Source organism: Dermacentor variabilis, chromosome 1 (genome assembly GCF_050947875.1).
Source record: "Dermacentor variabilis isolate Ectoservices chromosome 1, ASM5094787v1, whole genome shotgun sequence".
NCBI lineage: Eukaryota > Metazoa > Arthropoda > Arachnida > Ixodida > Ixodidae > Dermacentor > Dermacentor variabilis.
In genome coordinates this window covers 23,261,635-23,284,898 of record NC_134568.1, presented here as the reverse complement: position 1 = coordinate 23,284,898, position 23,264 = coordinate 23,261,635, and the positions used below count along the sequence as shown (strand labels likewise).

The 23,264-nt window shown below is 49.2% G+C and overlaps 1 protein-coding gene across 1 annotated transcript in view; it reads left to right on the top strand.

Moving 5' to 3' along the window:
* LOC142575808 (nose resistant to fluoxetine protein 6-like) overlaps window positions 1-23,264 on the top strand; it is a 339,710-nt gene that overhangs the window by 224,908 nt on the left and 91,538 nt on the right. Inside the window, exons 3-4 of the mRNA XM_075685475.1 lie at window positions 9,967-10,081; window positions 12,215-12,305. Coding sequence (XP_075541590.1) covers window positions 9,967-10,081; window positions 12,215-12,305 — 206 coding nt within the window. The remainder of the gene's footprint in view (window positions 1-9,966; window positions 10,082-12,214; window positions 12,306-23,264) is intronic.

Genomic DNA, 23,264 nt, shown 5'->3' with positions numbered 1-23,264 from the left:
CAGGAATCGATAACGAAACCATAAAAGAGGAAAAAAAACTGGACAAATCTAGACAAGCTATATACATGGAAGTGCGTATGCGCTTATGTTGCTCACTTCACAAGCTGAAAGAGCGATATAAAAATAAGATGAAAACGGCGCAAGCAAGCGTTTCTGACGAATGATGCGAGAAATGCAAACGCGGAAATATGCGGGTAAGGCGCCCGGACATTAGGGGACCGTTGTCATGAACGGTGCGTACGTTGACGGGGTAGGCGCAGGGAGGAAGGAGGTGGGGGGAACGGGGGTGGCACCAAGGGGCATCAGCGAAATACGTCGAGCGCGACAGGAGCAATGTGAGTTCGAGAAAAGCGAGAAAGAAAAGGAGGAAAATGAAGGCTGTTGCCGTATAAAGCAACAAACGAAGAAACGCGGCCGAGCCGGCGGCGGCGAAGGGTTGTGGAAGAAAATGCGCATCTCGTTTGCATGTGTTCTTCGTCGGTCGGTCGGTTTTATTTCAAACTACGGAGCGCTCGCGGGGAAGCAGCCCCCACAGCGGGCCAGCGAAAAACGTCAAGCTCATCGCTCAGCATCGTTCCTCATTCAACCAAGCACGCATGCACACACGCACAAGAAAGGAAGATGAAAAAGAAAAGAGAGAAGAAAGAACCAAATTATGAAGAAGAACTAAGGATAAGACAGTGAACCGCTGTTCCTATAGTCCGAGATTTGCGCATGGCAATGCCGCGACGTTAGGCTTTGCCGCGGCACTGTTCCGCTCAGCAGAAAAGGCGCATACGGCCTAAGAAGTGACGGAGAATGACTGTCGAGCGAAAGGAATGGTTTGCCGGCGCGAAAATCCCGAGGGCTCGAAACACCTCTTGCCAAAATAAAACTACACTAGCAAGGAAATGGGGCAGGCGAAAGAATAAGACAGGGCGAAAAAAAAAAATAAGTAACTACATTGAGAAAGAGGGCGAATGGAGCAGCGTGGAATGCACAACATCAAGAAACGCGCTCGAAGGAAAACATAAAGGAACAAAGGAAACTAACCGTTCTGCCCAGAGCGCCTATTTAACATGCATGGAAGTGGGAGAATAAAGAGCAAATGAAATGGCGGCAAGCGATACTTTCTTCGCCGCAAATGAGCCGCGCTCATGCAGCCGCGCCGGCGCGGCAGCAAGTGCACCAACCAGGCTCGTGAACACGGGGCGCGTTGAATGCCACCCCAAAAAAAGTGCTGCGCTGGAAATGGGTGACCTTGATGAGGGCGAATGCGTTGTCGTTGTTGACGTCACAGACCTCGTTTTGGCGTAGACGATGCGCCATTTCAAATCATGGCGTGTCGCAGTTTCACCGCGCTTGCGTTTCACAACCGATGGCCTGTACACATGTGACATTACTAGGAACTGTTGGTGACGTTTGGTCAGTCCTTCCTCCCTCCCGCGTACTCGTAATTCATAAGAACGAGAGAGATGATAGTATTTCTAAATGATGGCTGGAGGCCTATATGCAAAAGTCGATAAGGGGAATAGCGATCGCGCTAAGTATGGCTCAAAATGAAAGCTTCGCATGCAAAGCTCCGCAGTGAGTAAATCAGTGGCTCACTAAATTAATATTTAGTCTGACAAAGTATTCTCTTTAAAAAAATATTTTCGTTAATTTGTCGGCGAGTGGTTCATTTCTGTGAAGAGAAAAGGAAGGTCAAACATCCATCATTTAAATTCCCCGCCGAAACACCAGAGCCGGCGCGTCCAGTGACACGGCCCCCATATCAATCTATATACTCGTGTTGTGACCGTTGAGAAGCAGTGAAAGTTATCCAAACGTCCTAAGTTCAATCTCGGGCTGCTACATAGATTGCAATGTGGTCTGTATTTGCTGATGAACAATTTGCGTAAATATATACGACGTCACTGCGACCTGGGGCGGGGATTTTAAGGGGGCGTCGCCACAAATCCTTAACCTTATGGTGGACTTCCGGTAATTCCGCCTTGGTTAATTTGACCGTTCGCTTAATTCGAATGCACTGGAAAATGCTGATCAAAAATCATGCATTACCCGGCGTGGTTGCTCAGTGGCTATAGTGTTGGGCTGCTGAGCATGAGGTGGCGGGATCGAATCCCAGCCGCGGCGGCCGCATTTCGATGGGGGCGAAACGCGAAAACACACGTGTTCTTAGATTTAGGTGCACGTTAAAGAACCCCAGGTGCTCGAAATTTCTGGAGTCCTCCACTACGGCGTGCCTCATAAAAAAAAATTATGGGGTTTTACCTCCCAAAACCACTTTCTGATTATGAGACACGCCGTTGTGAAGGTCTCCGGAAATTTCGACCACCTGGAGTTCTTTAACGTGCACCTAAATCTAAGTACACGGGTGTTTTCGCATTTCGCCCTCATCGAAACGCGGTCGCCGTGGCCGGGATTCGATCCCGCGACCTCCGTGCTCAGCAGCCCAACACCATAGCTACTGAGCAACCATGGCGGGTCGCGCCTCATAAAGTGGTTTTGGTACGTAAAACCCCATGATTAAAAAAAAGAAAACATGCATTGCTCTCGAAAGAAAATTTGTTTAGTTTGAACGCGAAAGCGTGTCGCTTCGGTTCATTGGACACGCACCGGCGCACTCTCATGCGTGTAGTGGTCACTAAACGCGTAAAACCACAAGAAGTTCACCTAACGCCGCTATTGCTTCCCTAGGCAATGACTGGCAAGGCTGCAACCTACCCTGCAGTGAGGATGACGACTGGCGCTGCCCCCTGGGCGGTGTCTCTTTTGGCCATTTTGTCAGTGCCGATGACAAAGTTGAGGTGTGTTAGCCACTGGCCGACGACAGTATGTATAGTTACTCTAATACCATATTGAAGTAGTCGGTCGATGACGGCATAATACTTAAACCCGCCGCGGTGACTTAAATGGCTATGGTGTTGCGCTGCTAAGCACGAGGTCATGGGATCCAATCCTGGCCGCATTTCTATCGGGGCGAAGTGCAAAACGCTCGCCTCCCGTGCATTGGGGGCACGTTAAAGGTCTCCTGGTGGTGAAAATTAATCCGGATCGAGTCACCCACTATGGCGTGCCTCATAATCAGATCGGGGTTTTGGCACGTAAAACCCCAGAATTAAACGACGGGATACATCAAACAATAAAAACGATTTGAATCTGTTCATTGTGCCACACTTTGTTAATTGAACCTTGCGTATACCTCGATCAATAATTGCGGTCCCGCAAAGGTCGAATTAACGGCAGTCGGCTGTAGTGTATTTTGTGGCTTACCGACCATCTGCTCACTGAAAAAGTGGCTTTTTTATTTCGTATTGTAGAAGGGTCTTTCCACTAATACAGCTGAAGTTGCTTTTATTCATAGTATTCATAATAGCTAGAAATGACAGACACGAGCGGCGCCTAAATTAGCAGCGCCAGACTACTAGCGCCATCTCTCGGTAGGCGTCCTCTGTAACTGATTGACATGGACGAAGGAAAAAATTAGGAGGGAGCATTACGTCACGAAGCCAGCCTTTGCAAGTGAACGCTCCGTGAAGCCCATGCGTTTCCTCAGTGCTGGCCCAACACGTGACCTTTTGCTCCGAGCTCACGGAGCAAGAATCGAGATTTGCTGTGGCGTTTGGTTCCCAGTAGCTATGCCAGTAGTTTTCATTCGGCGCGCGTTTGTTCGGCTACCCTGTCGGGGGCTCTGCCTGTCAGCACCGGAACACTTAAACTAACTGTGCACTTTGACGTGCGATCCCGTGTTGAGTCGACAGGTTTGGCTTCAATCGCATTGCGCGATTCTCCCTCCTAAAGTTTTCCTTCCTCCATGCTGTATTGGCGCCGCAGTTAGAACATGGAATTTCTCTGAAACGCTGTTTTCCACGGGAATTTCATCGATAAATTAAGAAAAAAGACATTTGAGATCGCCTTCAGAGAGCTTGAAGTCGATGGTAATAAAGCTCTTGGTTGCTGAGCAGTTTTGTTATTTCGCAGTCACGATGGCACTAAAAAAAAATGAATACATAACTCTACAAGGGTAAGTGTGGAATTTCAGACAGAAGTACAACACATTACTACTAGAAGGGCTCATTCTCGTGAGGCTGCTTTAAAGCTGTTTTACACGGACTTTCACATCTGCCAGAACGCTCTGAAACGTGCCATAAGGGACGAGGAAAAAAAGTACTGCACTCTCTAAATAAAAGTGTCGTCATCTAAGCAAGAAGTAATCGGAGCTAGCATGTAGTGCCGCCTTAAAGCCTGGACCGCGTATTGTAGAACCATCCTCCTCTCGACGCTTCATCTTGACTATGAAAAGTGCGCGGCAGCGCCGCCCCTATAAGGAATTGGTCACTGCATGCACTTCAATGACACTCCACGGCGATATCTGAGCATGGACACCAAATCTGTACACCAAATCGCGGGCAGTTGCACATGATGTGTCATGTTGTCTCAGGAATACCGCATTCCTCACAGTTCGTACTGCCCGCACGGCCCCTATACAAGACAAGCACGAAGCAGGAAGCCACAAGAGAAGACAAGCCAGAAACAAGAAGATACAACATACAAGTAGCAAGAGTACCAATAAATAAATAATCAAATAAACGCAGCTGAATTCCTTGCTGTAATGTTTGGAGTCGGGCATGAAGTAGATGGTAGCTGGCCCATGCCGTCGTCCAACTTATCCACGCTTAGGACGTTGTTGAAGGGAAGGACTGCTTCTCATCGAGAACGAGGAATATTGGTTTATTTACAGTATCTACATCAGGGCGTTGCAGTTCATCAGTCTAGCATGACTGCGAGAGAAAGCACATTCAGCAGCCGCACAAAAGCTGCTTATAAATACTCTGTCCTCCCTAGATCCCTAAGTGAGGGAAAAACGGCAGTTCACCGCCAATTCGAAGCGTCCCACGTCATCGTAGTCGACCCGCCTTTTAGGCGGAGGGTTACACACACTTCCACACAGGTTTTACTGACCAACGCCGAGGTGGGTGGGTTCTTGGAGACACGGGGCTTGGCCCGGGCAGGCGCCTCTTCATCCCAGTGTTGAACCCGCAGACAATGGCCACCGCGTCCTTTCATGACTCCTAAGCCCCGTGAGACGGCCGCGCAAAATAACTTCCAGGGGCTCCCCTGTTTCAAACAGCGAACATGGCGAATCCACGAACAATGCTTGGTCCGCCGACCGCGTTTAGTCATAGCGGCGCCGAGGTGGCGTTGACGCGGCACATCGTCGTCCCTACGAAACGAGTCACCGCGGCAGGTGGTGAAGGCTTCCATGGTCGCTTCGTGGAAGCTCGCCACGTTTGCAGCTGCAGCTGGGTAAGAAAACTTTGCATATCGGCACCGCTGCAGGCCGTTCTTACATTGCCCGTTCCCTTCGTTCTGACCAGCCAGATAGTAGCTTTACGCCTTTCCCCTTTTGAATTTAAAAAAAAATTAGTTTTACTTAATTTTTTTCTTCTCTCCTTCTTTTTTTATAAGCTATCCCGTTATACTTAGTGGCACGGGAGGGGCACCCTCTTTCTTTCTTCGTCCCACTTTAACGTATGTCTGCCCGGCCGATAATTGCAGGTAGCGCAGGGTGAAGGCCATACCAAATCGTAATCTGCGAAGCAAGCTTGCATTGCACCTTTTCATGGTGGGTGGTATCCGTATTTTCATCTCTGGATCGAGTTCGTGAAGGCGGCGATGACGATGACGTGGCGAAACCCAGTATACTGCTGTATTATCGCGCAGAAGTCTACACACAAGGGCATTAGTGTCTGGTCGTGAAAATGGGATGGACACTGGTATCGCATTATTGTGGGCGATCTTTGCCTCCATGTTGGCAAGCTCATTTCCATGTAAGCCACAGTGTATGACAGGTAACAAGTGATTCTGGACCTTAGACATTACAGTGTAAGTGTAGATCTGAAGATTCCTAAGGTTCTCAGAAGGTACTAAGGTAAGGCAGAAAACTAAGGTAATGCTCAATAGCCTGGTAAGAGAACGAGAACTTGAGAATTACAGTCAGCCCCTAGGATCTTTGCAAGAGTACCTTTAACAAGGCCAGTAAGTCACAGGGTATCCTGATCATGAGAAGGAAATTTACAAAAAAAAAAGCCGCAGTATCGCCCGAAAGGCAAGTCATTGATAGCAATAGCAAAGCATTATATAATTACACAAAGTAAGGTTGATAATCTTATAGGTCGTATAGTTAAATACAGTAAACGTACGCTTACTAACTAAATAAGCTTGGCGTCATGGGTTCAGAGACAAATATGAGCCGATCTCACTCAATGACGACAATAATTCGCCGTCACGACGCTGGCGTGATAAGTAGCGCCGGCTGCGGGAGCGCACACGCTTCTCCTAACGTGAACACTTCGTGCTACTGCTCTCTTCATCATTGAAACTGTGCCGCGTCTCCGACAACATGGTGTACATCAGCAGGCAGGTTCTCTCTGCTGAGCTGTAGTAACTGCCGCCAAATGTGAACGAAGGCGCCAAAGAAATTACGGGACCTCCAACGTTATGGGCATGCAGGAAGGCAGAAGCCACCAGCCATTTCGGCTCGCTTATAGTCCTGTCACCTGCCGCTGATGACCTCCACCTCACGGCGCGCGGGTCGCGTACGCGCTCAGTCGCAGAGACAGCAGATGTTTTAGCACGTTCGGTATTGAGGTAAACGCAAGTGGACTGGGCGTTTTACCGGACGGGTGGAGGCGTAAACGTCAACGACCTGCATGGTGCACGGCCAGCAGTGGTGGTGTAAAGCCTAACCAGACAAACAGAAAGCTAACAGTGTAGTAAGCAAGTAAATTTTACTTCGCTGCTGGTGTAAATTTTCGACAGCAAGGCGATTACGCCAATGCCGAAAATTTACCCCAGCAGCGACGTCGAATAAACTTGGCTATGCAATATTAGCTCAGTGTTTGTCTGGTTCAGTTCTGCACCACCAGGTAGCTGCACCGTGAAGGCCGTTCACGTTTGCGCCTCCACTCATCCGGTAAAACGCCCCGTCCGCTTGCGTTTACAGGAATACTGGACACGCTAACGCTCTCTAGCAGTGCGCACCCACGGCCGGGCTAGTGGAGCGGATGAGCTCTCTCCTCCACCAGCTCTCGCTCGATCACGTGACCTTCAACAATGGGTGCGCGGAAAGCGGGCATACATCAAACCACCATCCTTATCGGCTCACCCTCGCATGGTGGCCCTCGTACCCGCAGCATAGGCGCATCAACCGCTCATTCTTCTCAGATTTGGACTTTATTTAGAACATCGCGGCGACGACGACACAACACTGCTGCGGTGCCAAATGAATGTCATAAAAGAGCTACTGACAAGAATCGCAACTTCAACCGCTCGAAATGGCCTGCAGGTGCTGGACGCGCTGAGCTCAGTACTAGCAGCCCTCGAATAGAACCATGGCTGGCAATCACCAATCTTTCCGCAAAGAGGTCAGAGAAGCGTCGATTATCCACTGGAATGCCAGAGGACTTAGATGTGGGGTGCCTGATTTTCGCCAGTATGTATACTCTGACCGCTTCACAATCATCGCGATTTGTGAACCGAAATTATCAAAGGCCAATCCGGCTAGCCGGTTATGAATCGATCATGTCCTCAACCTACAGTGAAAGCAGCAAGGTCTTCGTGTTTATTCGTCGGGAACTTACCTACGTCGTTCAGGATGCGTCACCTCATGATGAGAATCAGTATGTTTGCCTGAGTGTTAACAAGAACAAGCTAGCCTTTACACAGGTGCGTACCTACTTATCACCATCAACAGGGTTTGATGGTAAAAGACTAGAAGAGATCTTGACAGCAACCCCTGGTCCATAGATTATCACCAGGAGACTTTAACACCCACTACCCTATCTGGGGAAGCTCCAAAATTAATGCAACGGGCCGGCGACTGGCTTCATTTGTGTCCGATCATGGACTGTTCCTGCTTAATGATAGGAGCCCTGCCCTTCTACGAGGCACATGGCACAGCAGTTGCATAGACTTGGCGTTTGTGTCACGTCGATTTGCTACTCATGTGAAGTGGTTCTTAGACATCGAGACACATGGGAGTGATCATATCCCCAGTTGCCTTATGATTAAAAGTTTGGCCACTTGTCATTCGCCAAACACAATCCCGCGAATTCACCAGTCTACATTCGAAACCAGCATGGAAGACGCTTGTCGCAAAGGTCTCCCTCCTGGCCTTTAGCAAGCCATCAACAACGGTGTCATCGATGGCATGGAAACGCGGAGGCCATCGTTGACACCGTTGGTATAACTGAGCGACGCGTTTGTTTAGGCTGATACACCGAATGCACCGCCTCATCGTTTCCTGTTTGACGCAGAGGGTACACAACGCACAATTAAGAAATGTGCCAGCATAACATAACGTACAGACCTACCCACCTACGTAGCGAATGCGACCGGTAGCCTTCGGCAAGGGTGACGTACAGATGTTGGCACAGAGCTGTGTCGCCGCTTGACGCTTATTGTTTGTGTACGCGCTGTTCGAAGTAAAGAATAATTTCACATTGATAAGGCCAAAACCTAACTTCTAAGGCAGTTTGCTTCGTCTAATCTGCTTATGTTTAAGTTCAGGTCCACCGGTAGTGGGTGCACGAACTCGACGGCCACAGGTCTAATCTTCGCTAAACAAGATCAACACTGCTTCAAACTTTATGTGCATGGCTTGAGAAGGTTGAAGGTTGTGTATTTCAATTTTGAAGGCACATTTCGACTCATTCTGATCGCGAATAATTAAATATACAAGCGAAAGCACTGCGGGCTATCATGTTTTCTATTCGACGGCCGATGGCGTGGGGTGCGGTCGAGCGATGGTCGGCACGCTGATTTTGTCGGTGCCGTCGACAACCAAAGCCCGCCGCACTACGAGAACTCGCGCTCAGTGTTTGTGTTGTTATCGGCCTGGTGCATGATAAAACAGTCTGAGCGACACAGTGTCCTGAAAAGTCAGCCAATAGTTGGCTTCAGTGTCTTGTCGGTCTCACATCGACTAAGTACATTGCCGCACCCTTGAACAAGTACGGGAAGTCAGGCTCGCGCTGCCACCACTAGCAAGGGAGGGCCGACGCTGCAAGAAGACTTCTTCAGCTACATGACGTTTTTGAAGTGCCGCCCAAGAGTGTAACGCAAGGGTTTTGCGATAAGCATGCTCGCCATCAATGAAAGTCGGCAACTAGGTCGCTCACGGTGCAGTCCGGACCACGAAGCCCTCGACGCTTTCTGTATTAAAGAGGAGTTGCACTCTTACGCTACGCACGTTTTCGGCACCGCACCGACGTAGACCCACCGGTGGAGTTGCAACGCAGTACGCAGCACGAGTGTATGCAGCAGTGCGCGGTCGTGCGCTTTTATTTATCTAATTTTTTTCGGGCAACTTTCCCCAGAGATCGGGCCACGCGTGCGCCCGCGCCCCTTCGAAATGTTTTGCGACTAATCCGCTAGGGCAGGGCGCATGCTCAGTTGCGCCGTGAAAAAAAAAAAAGTGTATTCACTCTTCACTCTAGTGCTCTTGGGCGCTGTTTCTTTCAGCTGTTTATTCTCCGGAGTAATGTTTCTGAATGTGCTCTTTAAATGGACACGCCTCATTTCGAATGCCGTTTTAGTTAAGCAGACACTTTGTTAATGGTTACTGACAACTAACTATTCGAGCCGCCGCTTGATCTATTCTGACATGAAAGTTCGCTCACGCGGAAGGCCAGAATTCACCCCGAGCTGGAAAATAACAATGCAAACAGCGAGGCGCACAACGGCAGTAATGGGATTCTTCCATTCCACATGTATACTCCGTCCTCTCTTTAATTCCTTTTACCCCGAAGGGGAAAAAAGAAAACATTTCGGCTTAAGGTTTATTAGTTCACTGCTGCAATACGAAGTAATCATTTCTGATGCTGTTTTCTTTTTTCGTTTATGCCGGCCATGGCATTCGAGCTATTTTCACTTCTGAAGATCCTGTTGTGGTGTGTACTAACGACTCACGCTAACTCGCAGGTGACGGGCGAGATAGCAGAGAAGATGCACTTCTTCTACTTCCTCGTGTACCGCTACGGAGTGTGCGTGCCTTCCACCTGCCGACGGGAGGACGTCGAAACAATCGCGGCCAGCCGTGAGTGCTTATGACCGCGTCACTGTCGCCTCAAGGGCGCTGTCACCTTGTACTACACCTGGCTGTTATGCAACACATATGTTTTTGAGGCTCCAGTATTAAGAGAACACAATGACGCGAGTCTCTTCGCCGGGGTGCAATTATCTATACATTGCTGCTGCTGCTGCTCTGCAGTTTCCTCACAATAGGGACTGCCGGCATCCCGCAGCCGTGATTCCTGCTGGTAGGCTCGGCCAGCAGGCATATCGTCCTTCATCAGTCGGGGAGCGCGCCCTCTTTGCAAAATATCAGACGCAGCAATACGCGCAATATCCTCTAGCCTTTCTTTTGTCTCTGCGAACCGATTCAGCTTATGCAAAAGAAGAGACTCGTGACGTATAGTTCCTGCGTTGCAAGTGGCACTTCAAGGCGAGGCTCCCAACGGGGTGCGCTACCGGGCTGGTGTGCATATACATAGCATTGTGTAATAACAGCCGTCGCTCGCGCCGCGCATTTCTGCCTTGCTGCGCAGTTTGACGTTCTGCACGTCCAATAGGCAGTGCGGAGTACGCAAATTAGCGTCTTCGGCGAGCCGGTAATGCAGATGAGTCGCGGCGCCTTTATCTGGCAGCCCGGTGACATCAGTGGCCTTTCTATGATCAACGTGTGTGGAGCGAGCCATTGGAAGGGACCGCTGGTGTCTGCGCAATCTCTTGCCCGGACTAGACAGCTAGTGCCGTTGCGTACATCCGTAGGAAAGATAACAGTAACATGAATCAGGTGCGAGCGCAACAGTTTAGTCACTGTAGAAAGAATGGGACGCAACATGGCGAGATCTCGTCTTGAGTGCTCCTTTTCTTTTCCGTTTTTTTTTCTTTTTTAGCCATTTAGACACAGCAGCTTCCCTGTTTTGGCGATGGTGTCGAGGTTCGTGTCGTTCAACTCGAAGCTAACGTAGAAAGTGCAAGACATGGCTGGCGTGCACTTTTCATCCAGGAAATAGACCTACACCTTTTATTTAGTTTGCGCCGTAGGGCATGCTGGCACCAATAAAAAATAAAAATAAAAAAGCCATCGCTGATAATACGCACTGGTCAGCTGTTGACATCTTACTACTAATTGGGGACGCGTTTACTCCTGAAGTACCCTACATTTTTGATACTAGCAATTCCCTTTACGAGGCGTTCGATCGTATCGCCACAATTTTCCTTAATCGAACGAAGTCCAGTAATCAGTTCCGTGGGACTCAAACAAGGCTTCTGAGGTTAGATCGCTTTTTGTACTATAGCATACCCGCCAACCTGCGAACTTAAAAAGTCGCAATAACTCTGCGGACGATCTGGGAGGGGGTTGATGGCAGGCATTTCTATAAAGCTTGCACTGAGCACATGTACTACACGCACATTATTAACGATGATTTCTCAAAAAACCAGGAAGAATGGCAGCAACTAAAAAGCAACCCACTGTTTTTAGATCACATATGTCACTATTTCAGCGACTTTGATGCTACCAATTTCGCCTGCTTTTGGGAACTTGTTGCAATAAGCTTGCTTGAAGCAAGTACCATGGCCTCGAGTATATGGCGTTTTCAGCTGCTGCAGAGGGACGACCAAGGTACCATAAGATTTCATTATTGTATGCACCTTTCTTGCAATCTTGCGGCAGCCCGGCACCTTTAACGCCTTTGAAGTTTTTCTCGCCTACAGAATCTACTTTCCGTAAAGTTTGATGAAGCATTCTTAAAATTTGTAGAACCAGCATAAATTTGTAAAATTTATGGAAAATTCGGGAGGCTCAGCAGGCGTGACTTTAGGAACAATTCAAGGTAGCCGTCTTTTTGGAGCCAACAAAGAAAGAAAAAAAAAGGAATAACATGACATTCGCCACCTTGTTCTTTTTTTTTTCTGTTAGTCAAAGCTGAAAATGAGATAATTTGGCCCTGTATATGAGCAAACGCGGCCAGCAGTTTTGCAGCTAAGTGTTCAAAGTTCCAAGGAAAAGCATCGCAATTCACTTTCGAGTGTTCTCTAATTGGTAACTCGAAACTGGCCCTGCGCAGCGTGCTTCGTAAGCTCCCAAGCGATTTCCTCCACGCGATGTCGCCTTTCAACAGGTGCGTCGGCATGCTCCTTGCTGTTCTTTTTTCTGTTCTAGTCGTCAAGTCCGCAGAGTTTGAAGTCAAGGTTTCCAACTGCGAAGTCAAGGAGGACAATGCGAAGCTGAACGCGGACCAGACAGCCATCGTGTAAGTCTCATCCACCACGGCTCCTCCGACAAACGTGACTAGGAGAAGACTTCGTGACAAAATTATCAGTGTGTCTCGAATCGCCCCACACGTGATATGGTATGGTGTGGTGTAGTAAGGTATGGTATGGTATGGTAAGTTGAAGTATGGTATGCTAAGGTATAGTGTAGCAAGGTATCGTATGGTAACGCACAGAATGGTATGGTATGTTAATGTATGTATGTATGTATGTATGTATGTATGTATGTATGTATGTATGTATGTATGTTTGTATGTATGTATGTATGTATGTATGTATGTGTATGTATGTATGTATGTATGTATGTATGTATGTATGTATGTATGTATGTATGTATGTATGTATGTATGTATGTATGTATGTATGTATGTATGTATGTATGTATGTATGTATGTATGTATGTATGTATGTATGTATGTATGTATGTGTTTGTGCGTGTGTGTGTGCGCGTGTGTCTGCGTGTGTGTAGAGAGAATAGGCTGTCGACCTTTACGCACTCACAAAATCACGGCTCAAGTTGCACTGGCCTTCAGCTACTATCGACGTCACGTCATGAGCAAAAAAAATTAAAAAAAAGGAAAAGCAGCGTGATGGACGGGATTTAAGAAAGGGACAGAGAACGGCTCTGGCAAACAGCCAAATGTTTATTGTTTCAAGCAGCCTAGGTAGTGTTTCCTTTCAAGAAGAGAAAAAACGAAAATACAGAAGCGAAGCATGCGTAGAAAAAATGGGTCGAAATCACGGCAATAGGAGTGATTTAGATGAATGAGTGAAATTGATGGGTAGCTTACGCACACATCTCCACTTTTCTGAATGTGGAATAGTTCTGACCTCACTCGTGTGCTCTGATCGGTCTTGTTCTTGTTCCCCAATGAAATGGCGCAGCCCACTCTAGGGAATTGGCGATGAATCGGTCGGTGAAACAACTGTTACCATTTTTTTAATGAAGGTAAGGATTCTAGACGGACGCCATGGCTTCTTCCACCATCTGACATGACATCTTCCACCTTTACTGGAATCCTATGGAATTAGCGAATTTTTGTCAATTTGTCGATTATGAATCTGAATTTGCTGTACAAGTAATGTCCGCCTCTTGGAGTAGACCAGCTTAGAATTGTGCAATCTGCGACAGGTTAATTTTACAATATTTTGAAAGTGTTCGCTGAAACATTCTGTATGTGCTGCGTACTACTTCTCATGTCTCTGCGGCAACATCTGTAGGCATTTTCTTTGATCGAAGACTGAAAAAGCCTCTCGTTAGCAAAATCTGCGGACGTCATGCATCCAAATTATTCTTGCAACCGACAGTACTGTCCCGCCAGACGATTCGAAGTGCCATTTACAAGGCTAATTTGCCGTACCACACCGCATAATCTTTACTTGCACAGATGTGCTCTGGTCGTATCCCCTTTATGCTACCTCTACAATGAACCGTAATCTATGGATAACTTTTTTATATCGTACCGGCGCTTTTCAACTCAACAAAAATGATGTTGGGAAATTCCGCTTCGTAATCTAGGGTTGCCCTTTACGCAGTATACTGTTCTACTCTCACTTGGATCATCTGTATTAGAATACAGCGACAGGAACCCTAGGCGGCGACTGCGGGGGAACTCTGGGCTCCCCCCCCCTCCTAAAGATGCCGAAGCCTAGTCACCTTAACGTGTCACTGCGAGGCTTTTTGTCACCCACATCATTTGAGGTTTATTTTTACTTGCCCCTTTTCGCTTAAAATTTTATTGTTCCTAATAGCTTATTGCATCATTGTTGGTGCGGACGTGCACGGATTTTAATTTAGACTTTGCTTTTATTTATGAAATTCTTACATAAAGGAGAACAAGCGCATTAGAAGTACCAGTGGCGGCTGCCTCGTCCGTATTTTCTCACCTTCCACATTGTTTTAAAATTCCACTGTAAACACCATGAACATACACAATATATTTAAATGTGTACACAGGTCAAAGTTCATTATATTCTTAAAAAGAAGGAGGTGGCCCATTAACAATTATTACTAAAGGAATGGATAACTTATGCCTAGAGAATGAATATGTTGCTGTATGTTCATCTCGCTTCAAAATGCTTTGCGCGCTTTTTTGACCCTGAGAAAAACCTGTAGACTTTAGTGACCCCTTCGGCAGTCTTTTATCAATGGCGGGTGAAATGCACGTGAATGATATTGACACGTGTACTTGTTTATATTTATCGGGTGACCACGTTTCACCACTTAACAAATGTTATCGCACAGCGCAGGGCGCTCCGGCATGTATAATGTGTAGGAAGTTTCTGGAATGTTATCGATGGTTCCATCCGGTGTCTGTCACCGAACCTTGTGTAAGCTGATCGCAAGTATGCGCGACGCGAATGGTGTACAACTTTGTGGAATACACGCGGGTCCGAGCAATTACTGTGGAACGTTCGACCACTGATGTATAAAAGCCGAAGCACTTGACCCACTGATCAGATTTTGACAATCACCGACTCTGTTCGCCGCTGTCGCCGTTCTTTAAGTGTAGCTGTTCTTGTGGGCACAGGTTCGCCCAATAAAAGTTAGTTTCGTCTTCGGCAGTATCGCTACTGTGTTCTTTATACGTCACTACCACGTGACATCTGGTGGAGGTGCTTTTCGTTCATATACCGTACGCCCCCGACAAGCCGTGAGCCAAGCCCGGACCGCAAAGAGAACAGCAACGTAGTCCTGGACCATCGAGCAAGCCGCCGTCTATAACAGCTGCCCCCAGAGCACAGACTTCTACCTGAGAACACCAAGAATATTGTGGCCAAGACAAGCACAATGGCAGCGCCAGTGTCACACATCGTACTTCAACACCAATCCAGAGAGCCCTCTACCTTAAATGGAGCTACATCGGAGGATCCAGAAACCTAGCTCGAAACCTTCGAAAGGATCCCGACTTTCTACAACTGGGCCTCCGAGGATAAGCTACGACATGTGTACTTCTCCTTGGAAGATGCCGCGAGGACTTGGTTCAAGAACCGGGACTGCACCCTTACAACATGGGACCTGTTCCGCAGTAAGTTCCTGAGGACGTTCATTAGCGTTGTCCGAAAAGAAAGGGCCGAAGTTCTGCTGGAAACCCGAGGGAAACTACCCAATGAGACCATCGCCACCTTCGCGGAAGAGATGACCCGTCTTCTCCGGCACGCCGACCCGGAAATGTCCGAAGAGAAAAAAGTGCGTTTCTTGATGCGAGGCGTGAAGCAAGAACTTTTTGCCGGACTGATCCGAAACCCACCGATGACCATACTGAGTTCCTGACAGAGGCAACGACGATTGAGAAAACTCTAGAAATGCGCACTAGGTAATATAACCGCCAAGTGCTCACGCCGCAGTGCGCCATCCAAGCACTGGGCTCCGGTGATCTCCAAGAGACTATCAGTGCCACTGTGCGCGAAGAACTGCGCAAGATGTTTCCTTTATCGCAATTTGAGCTGTCCTCAGTCGCTGACATCGTCAAGGACGAACTTCGATGGTCACTGGGCTTTACCGAAGTGCAGCCCGAATCATCGCTTCCCGTGCCGGAAGCGATTACCTACGCCACCGTTACCCGTCGTGAAGATCCCCCTCCGTGACCGCGCCAGGGCCTTGTTACGCTGCAGTTCCGTCGTCCACCGCCGCCGCCGCCAGCACGCCCACCCGTCGCCCAGCGCAGCTATGCGAGGAAGACGGACATTCGACGCGCCCCCGACCATCGCCTGCTCTGCTATCACTGCGGGGAAGCCGGACATATCTAACGCCGATGCCCATACCGCGAAATGGAACTACGAGGGTTCGCCGTCAACGCTCCGCCCCCGCAGCAAGGTGAATTAACGCCCTCGCGATATCGCCGACTACCTCACCGCTAGTCAGTGGAGCTCTCGACGACCGTCCCGATGGCCATCACCAGGCCGCAGCGCTGTCCATACACTGGACCAGCCCGGGGCCGCTCTACGAGCCCATATCCGGAAAACTAAAAGCATCAACCGATGGAGGTGCGGTTGCTGTTCGTCGAACTGACGAAGATCCTCCGCCGCCGACGAGGACGCCGAAGAGAATATCTCGACAACATAACAACGACACGCCGCCGTCCCGACGAAGTCTAGAAGCAAAGAATACGCCGCCGAAAGACGACCCGATGCCACCACGTACCAGCCACACGTCAACGCGACGCAGCCGTGATCCGACGCCAAGACCTAACTGTAAAGCAAGACAAAGAACCACCGACCTCGACGTGCTCTCGACGGCCACGCAGTCACCACCTTAGTGGATACAGGGGCCGATTACTCCGTCATGAGTGGACACATCGCCGCCCAGTTAAAGAAAGTTAAGACTGTATGGGAAGGCCCTCCAATTCGGACCGCTGGAGGACAACTCATTACGCTGACTGGAATCTGCACGGCAAGAATTACCGTTCATGACCGGACTTACCCTGCCACCTTCGTTATCCGCCAACAGTGTTCACGAGACGTCATTCTCGGTATGGACTTCCTGAACCAACACGGCGCAATCATCGACCTGAAGTCGAAGTCAATAACGCTGTCGGAATATAAAGCGATACCGCCGGAGAGCCCTCGTAGTCACCACGCCTTGAGTGTGCTCGAAGATCAAGTGAGCATCCCACCTCGCTCCAGCATTGTTATTTCTCTCGGCACCGAAACACCCGCTGACCTAGAAGACGTCATCGAGGGTGACCAATGTCTACTGCTCGACCGTGAAATTTGGTCACAAGAGGGATCGCTGGACTGCACGGAGGAAAAATGAAGGTGTTGCTGACAAACTTCAGCCAGGAGTGCAAGCACGTCAACAAAGGCACGACAATCACGTACATCGAGGAAATTGTGGAAACCAGCAATGCGTTTGTCCTTTCGGATTCTGCCGCATCTACCCTGACGACTATAGTTCTCGAACCAGACTTCGACATAAATCCAAGTCTCCCCATGAGTAAGCAGCGACAGCTCAAAAGTCTTCTCCGACGATACAAAGAGGGTTTTTCGACGTCATCGAGGATTCGACAAACACCAGTCGCAAAGCATGGCATAATAACTGAAGAGTGCGCTCGACCATTCCGCGAGAGCCCTTACTGAGTTTCGACGCGATAACGTGACGTTATTTGGCAAAAAGTCAACGAAATGCTGCGCGACGACATCCTTCAGCCGTCGAAAAGCCCGTGGGCATCTCCTGTAGTCTTAGTGAAGAAAAAGGACGGAACCCTACGTTTCTTCGTCGATTATCGTCGACTTAACAAGATCACGAAGAAGGACGTATACCCACTTCCACGGATAGACGACGCATTGAATCGGCTCTACAAAGCTAAATATTTCTCATCGATGGACCTCAAGTCTGGCTACTGGCAAATAGAAGTCGACGAGGGAGATCACGAAAAGACCGCATTCATAGCGCCACACGGCCTCTACGAGTTCAAGGTCATGCCATTCGGACTGTGCTCGGCGCCTGCGACGTTTGAACGCGTCATGGACACGGTGTTAGCAGGATTGAAGTGGCAGACGTGTCTTGTTTACTTGGATGACGTCGTTGTCTTCGCCGGAAATTTCGACGATGACCTTAGGCGGCTTGCGACAGTAGACAGTATTAGAGGCCACCAAGACATCAGGGCTCACTCTGAAGCCCGAAGAGTTCCGTTTCACTTGCGATGAGCTTCTATTCCTAGGCCACGTCATCAGCAAATCTGGAGTCCGCCCCGACCCGCAGAAGACAGCTGCCATCGCAAAGTTCCCGCAGCCCATCGACAAGAAGGCAGTGCGTAGATTCCTTTGCATGTGTACCTACTATAGGCGATTCGTCAATAACTTTTCACGGATCGCGGATCCACTAACACATTTAACCAAATGCGATGTCGAGTTCAAGTGGGAAACGCCGCAGGCCGACGCATTTCAAGAACTTCAACGACGCATGCAGTCGCCGCCCCGTACTTGCACACTTCGACGAGGACGCCGATGCCGAAATCCACGCTGACGCCAGTAGCCTAGGCCTCGGTGCCGTCCTAGTCCAGAGGAAAGATGGGCTTGAACGGTGTTGTGCCATACTACGAGCACCACGTGGCTATCACGAGGCGACGAGAGCTCCCACTTCTCCGCGACGAATCGAGAATTCGATACGGGAGGCGACTTCAAGAAGCGCCCAGCCATCTCCGCGGGAAACAGGCATCTCCGCGACGAATCAAGAATTCGACGTGGGCGAGGTCATCACCCTGCCCCGCCTGGTTCTTGCCGACGAGAACTCGCCCAAACCGGTTCCTGCCGACGAGGTTTCGCCGACGGAATTTAAGGGAGAACCGGCCGATTGTGAAAACTGAGAGTCGCTTGCAGCCACCCAGTCGGTCTGATGCGCTCCTACTGCTACCTGTACAATATCATCCATTATCTCTAAATATGGTATAAAATTTTTCTTTTCTTCTTTGTCTACGGAACGAGTCCGTTTTTCGTCCTCAACGCCGAAGTCACAATAACGGGTGATGCCTTATGCTAGCCGGTCGCTGTCAAAAGAGGAAGGCAATTATTCTACGACTGAAAATAAATGCCTCGCCATCATTTGAGCTACACCGAAATTCCGCCCATACCTATATGGCACGCCATTTAAAGTCGTCAGCGACCATCACGCGTTGTGTCGGCTAGCTAAATTAAAGGACCCTTCAGGACGGATGGCGCGGTGGAGCCTCAGACTGCGAGAATATGACGTCATGGCAATCTACAAGTCCGGACGAAAACACTCTGACGACGACTGCCTATCACGCGCCCCCATCGATCCCCTGCCGCAAGACGACGAGCACGACCACGCCTTCCTTCGAATAATAAGCGTGGAAGACTTCGCCAAACAGCAACGAGCAGACCCGGAGCTAAAAGACCTCATCGAGTATTTGGAAGGGAACACCGACGTTGTCCCTAGGGCATTTAAGCGCGGATTGTCTTCGTTCACGCACCAAAACAACCTACTCGTGAAGAAGAACTTCTCCCCAGTCCGCGCCAACTGCCTTCTTGTTGTTCCGTCAGCGCCGCGTCCAGAAGTACTGCATGCCCTACATGACGATCCGACCGCTGGGCACCTCGGATTCTCCCGGACGCTGTCGAGGATACAGGAAAGGCATTACTGGCCGCGTGTGACCGCCGACGTCGCCCGTTACGTCAAGACATGCCGAGACTGTCAGCGACGCAAGACACCACCGACAAGGCCAGCAGGATTACTACAGGTGATCAAACCTCCTTGCCGACGATTTCAGCAGATCGGGATGGATTTGTTTGGATCGTTTCCGACAGCAACATCCAGAAATAAGTGGATCGTCCTGGCGACGGACTATTTCACCTGCTTCGCTGAAAGTAAAGCTCTACCGAAAGGAAGCGCAGGCGAAGTGGCGAAATTTTTCGTCGAGGACATCCTGCTGCGACATGGTGCTCCAGAAGTCCTCATCACCGACAGAGGTACGGCCTTTACAGCAGAGCTCACCCAAGCCATTCTGCAATACAGCCAGACAAGCCACCGGAGGAGAACTGCCTACAACTCGCAGACGAATGGTCTCACGGAGCGCTTGAACAAGACCCTCGCCGACATGCTAGCAATGTACGTCGACGTCGAGCAAAAGGCGTGGGACGCGGTCCTGCCGTACGTAACCTTTGCTTAGAACACGGTGGTGCAAGAAACAACACAGATCACGCCGTTCAAGCTGGTTTATGGCAGGAACCCGACAGCGACTCTCGACGCCATGCTTCCGCATGTTACCGACGAAGAGAATCGGGACGTCGCTACCTATCTCCAGTGCGCCGAAGCCCGACACCTCGCACGCCTACGGATCAAAAACCAGCAGCGTAGCGACAGCCGACACTACAACCTCCGACGACGCTACGTCCAGTACGAGCCTGGCGACCGTGTTTGGGTTTGGACCGCAATACGTCGACGACGACTCAGTGAGAAACTATTGCGATGCTATTTCGGAACCTACAAGATTATCCGACGTATTGGCGAACTGGACTATGAGGTCGTGCCAGACGGCATTTCGCATTCACAGCGGTGCCGCGCACGATCTGAAGTGGTCCACGTGGTGTGTCTTAAGCCCTTTTACGCACGCTGACGAACTTCCTTAGTTTGTTGTTTCTTTGCTACAGGTATTTTTGTTTATTAGTTTCGTTCGTTTGCAGCATCGGGTCGATGCTTTTTAAGAGGGGGTTATTGACACGTGTACTTTATCTTTATCGGGTGACCATGTTTCACCGCCCAACAAATGTTATCGCACAGCGCAGGGAGCTCCCTGCATGTATAATGTATAGGAAGTTTCTGGAATGTTATTGATGGTTCCATCCGCTGTCTGTCACCGAACCTTGTGTAATCTGATCGCATGTATGCGCGACGCGAATGGTGTAGAACATTGTGGAAGACACGCAGGTCCCAGCAATTACTCTGGAACATTCGACCACTGATGTATAAAAGCCGACGCGCTCGACCCGCTGATCAGATTTTGACGATCGCTGACTGTGTTCGCCGCTGTCACCGTTCTTTAATTGTAGCCTGTTCTTCTGGGCACAGGTTGGCCCAATAAAAGTTACTTTCGTCTTCCACAGTATTGCTACTGTGTTCTTTACACGTCACTACCACGTGACAATAAGTGTCTCAGTATCGCTTCTCTTTCCAGTAAGCGAAGCTAACGATTGATTATAAAAGACACTTCTAATAATTTGCAACATTTATTAGTGATGCAAACATCGTCACTTGCATGCAGAGGTCATGCATGCAGGATGTCCCAATTAACTATCATGCACCAAGATTAAGAAACGCAATGCGTTACTCGAACAAAACTTAGTGCATATTGTTTCCAGTGCAGTGGAGTAGCAGCCAGTAATTTTCTAGTTTCTGATATTTAATTAGGTATTTGTAATTAATGATCTAACTCGAGACATACTATCGTAATTATCAAAGTGTCAATTAGGCATTTGTAGGCACAGCCAAGGGACATCTAGTTCCGGTATTTTCGGTGACGTACTAAATGCACACTAATTTTTTCCGACTGATAAATAAACCTTGCGAAATATGGCGAATACTAAGTGACTGCGTTCCCACCCGCATCACAAAGCAGCTCCCTAGAACAGGGTCCTTCTGAGTTAGCCAGAACGAAATGAAGGAAATGAGAAAAAAATCATCGCCCTAGCACTCCGTACAGATGGTTAATCAGCGAAGCTGAAGTGTGCGGCCCCGGTGTATATGACTGGGTTTATTCCGACGGTTCATTAAACGGCGTCTTGACAGTCGGCCTGATCCTCGGTACGCAGTTGCTGCTTACGCTCGGCTGCACGAGCCTGTTCTTCTGCCCGGGCTGCAGCATCGGGACGGCGTAGACAAGCTCGTTTCCGGTTCTCCTCGCGGCGTTGCTGATCGATAGCTGCCTGCTCCTCAGGACTACGTATGAAGCGTGGCCTACCCATTTTGGAGCCGGAAAAATACTGCTGCGCGCCCTCGGCTGCGACGGAGAGCAACGATATCACGACTGGCGCAGGCTATCGCGCGCCTCTCTTTCACTGTTTTTTCATGCATTCACGTAGGGTGGCGTAGAAGGAGTTTTCAGCGTACAGGCGACAGACGGACGAATAGGCTAGCCATATACAGCTTCGCTGTAAAATTTCGTGATCAAGCTAGTGCCTCATCTGTCGTGCCTCGGCCTGAGTAACACGTCGCGTTTGGTGTTAGTTGGAAGCAAACTGTGGCAGTTGTTGCCTTAGCGTAGGTAAACTGAACGGAGGCTCTTTGTTTTCGCCGCAAAACCTATCACCACAAAAGCAAATTGACAACGTCAGCGCAAATGTTTAAAGGTGTGTTTTGTTTCGTCCCAGTCGCCATGTCTTTTTCTAATGAGCAGAAGGTAAAAATAATCCTTGCCTTGGGTGCTGCAAATGACAACAAGAGTAAGGCCGCAAGTATATATCAGTCATGAAAGTGTGGTGCTAGACCAAACGCGTCGACTATCATCAGAAATGAGGAAAACCTGAGACAAACCGGCATCCTCAAGAAACAGCGGCTTAGGACTCCATCTTTGAGTCCTAGCCTACGCACGGATGTTTTAGCATTCATGGCATCAAACCCTCATGCTAGCGTGCGGGATGTGGCCGTCCAGGTACAATTTCCAAGTCACCAGTTTGGAGGATTCTAAACGACGGCCTTTCACCCGTTCCACCTCAACCAGCACCAATGCTTAGAAGATAGGGGCCTGTAGAATCGTCTAGATTTCTCGAACTGGGTCCTCACAAAGGCCGATGAGTCACCGGACATTTTGAGCAACACCATGTGCAGAGATGAAGCCAATTTTCACAGAAACGCCCAGATATATTTGCATAATGCACACTATTGGATTGACTACAATGCTCACTGGGTAAAGCGCAATTGGCACCAGTACCAGTGGTCGTTCAATGTGGGGTGCGGAATTTACGCTGGTGCTATAATCAGACCCATCTTCTTCGACCACTCACTGTCCCGCTGTCACGTCTTCCACTTCTGTGGTGTCAGCAAGATGGAGCACCAGCACACAGCAGCAGCCGAGCACGAAACTGGCTGGATGCGACTTTTCATGCGCAGAAGATTGGAAGGCATGCACCTGTAAATTGGCCGGCTAGGTCACCTGACCTCTCTTCACTCGATTTCTTTCTTTGGGGCTTTGAGAAAGATCGTGCTTACATGATCGAGACGGACGTCACAGTAGCTGAAGACAAGGATAACGGATGTCTGCCGTAGAATTTGAGCGTCGGTCATCAAGAAAGCCACTGGAAATGTGATGAAGCGGACTCAGTACTGCGCGGCTGCTGAAGGAGACCTATTCGAACATGTCCTCTAGGCAGCAGCTGGTGTTCAACAGCGCTTACGAATTTAGAGATAATGAAGGCGCACTGAAATATGATGTGTTTTTGATTGTTTTTGTGCAGGCGTCCCGATTGGCCAATTCGGCTCAAATAGA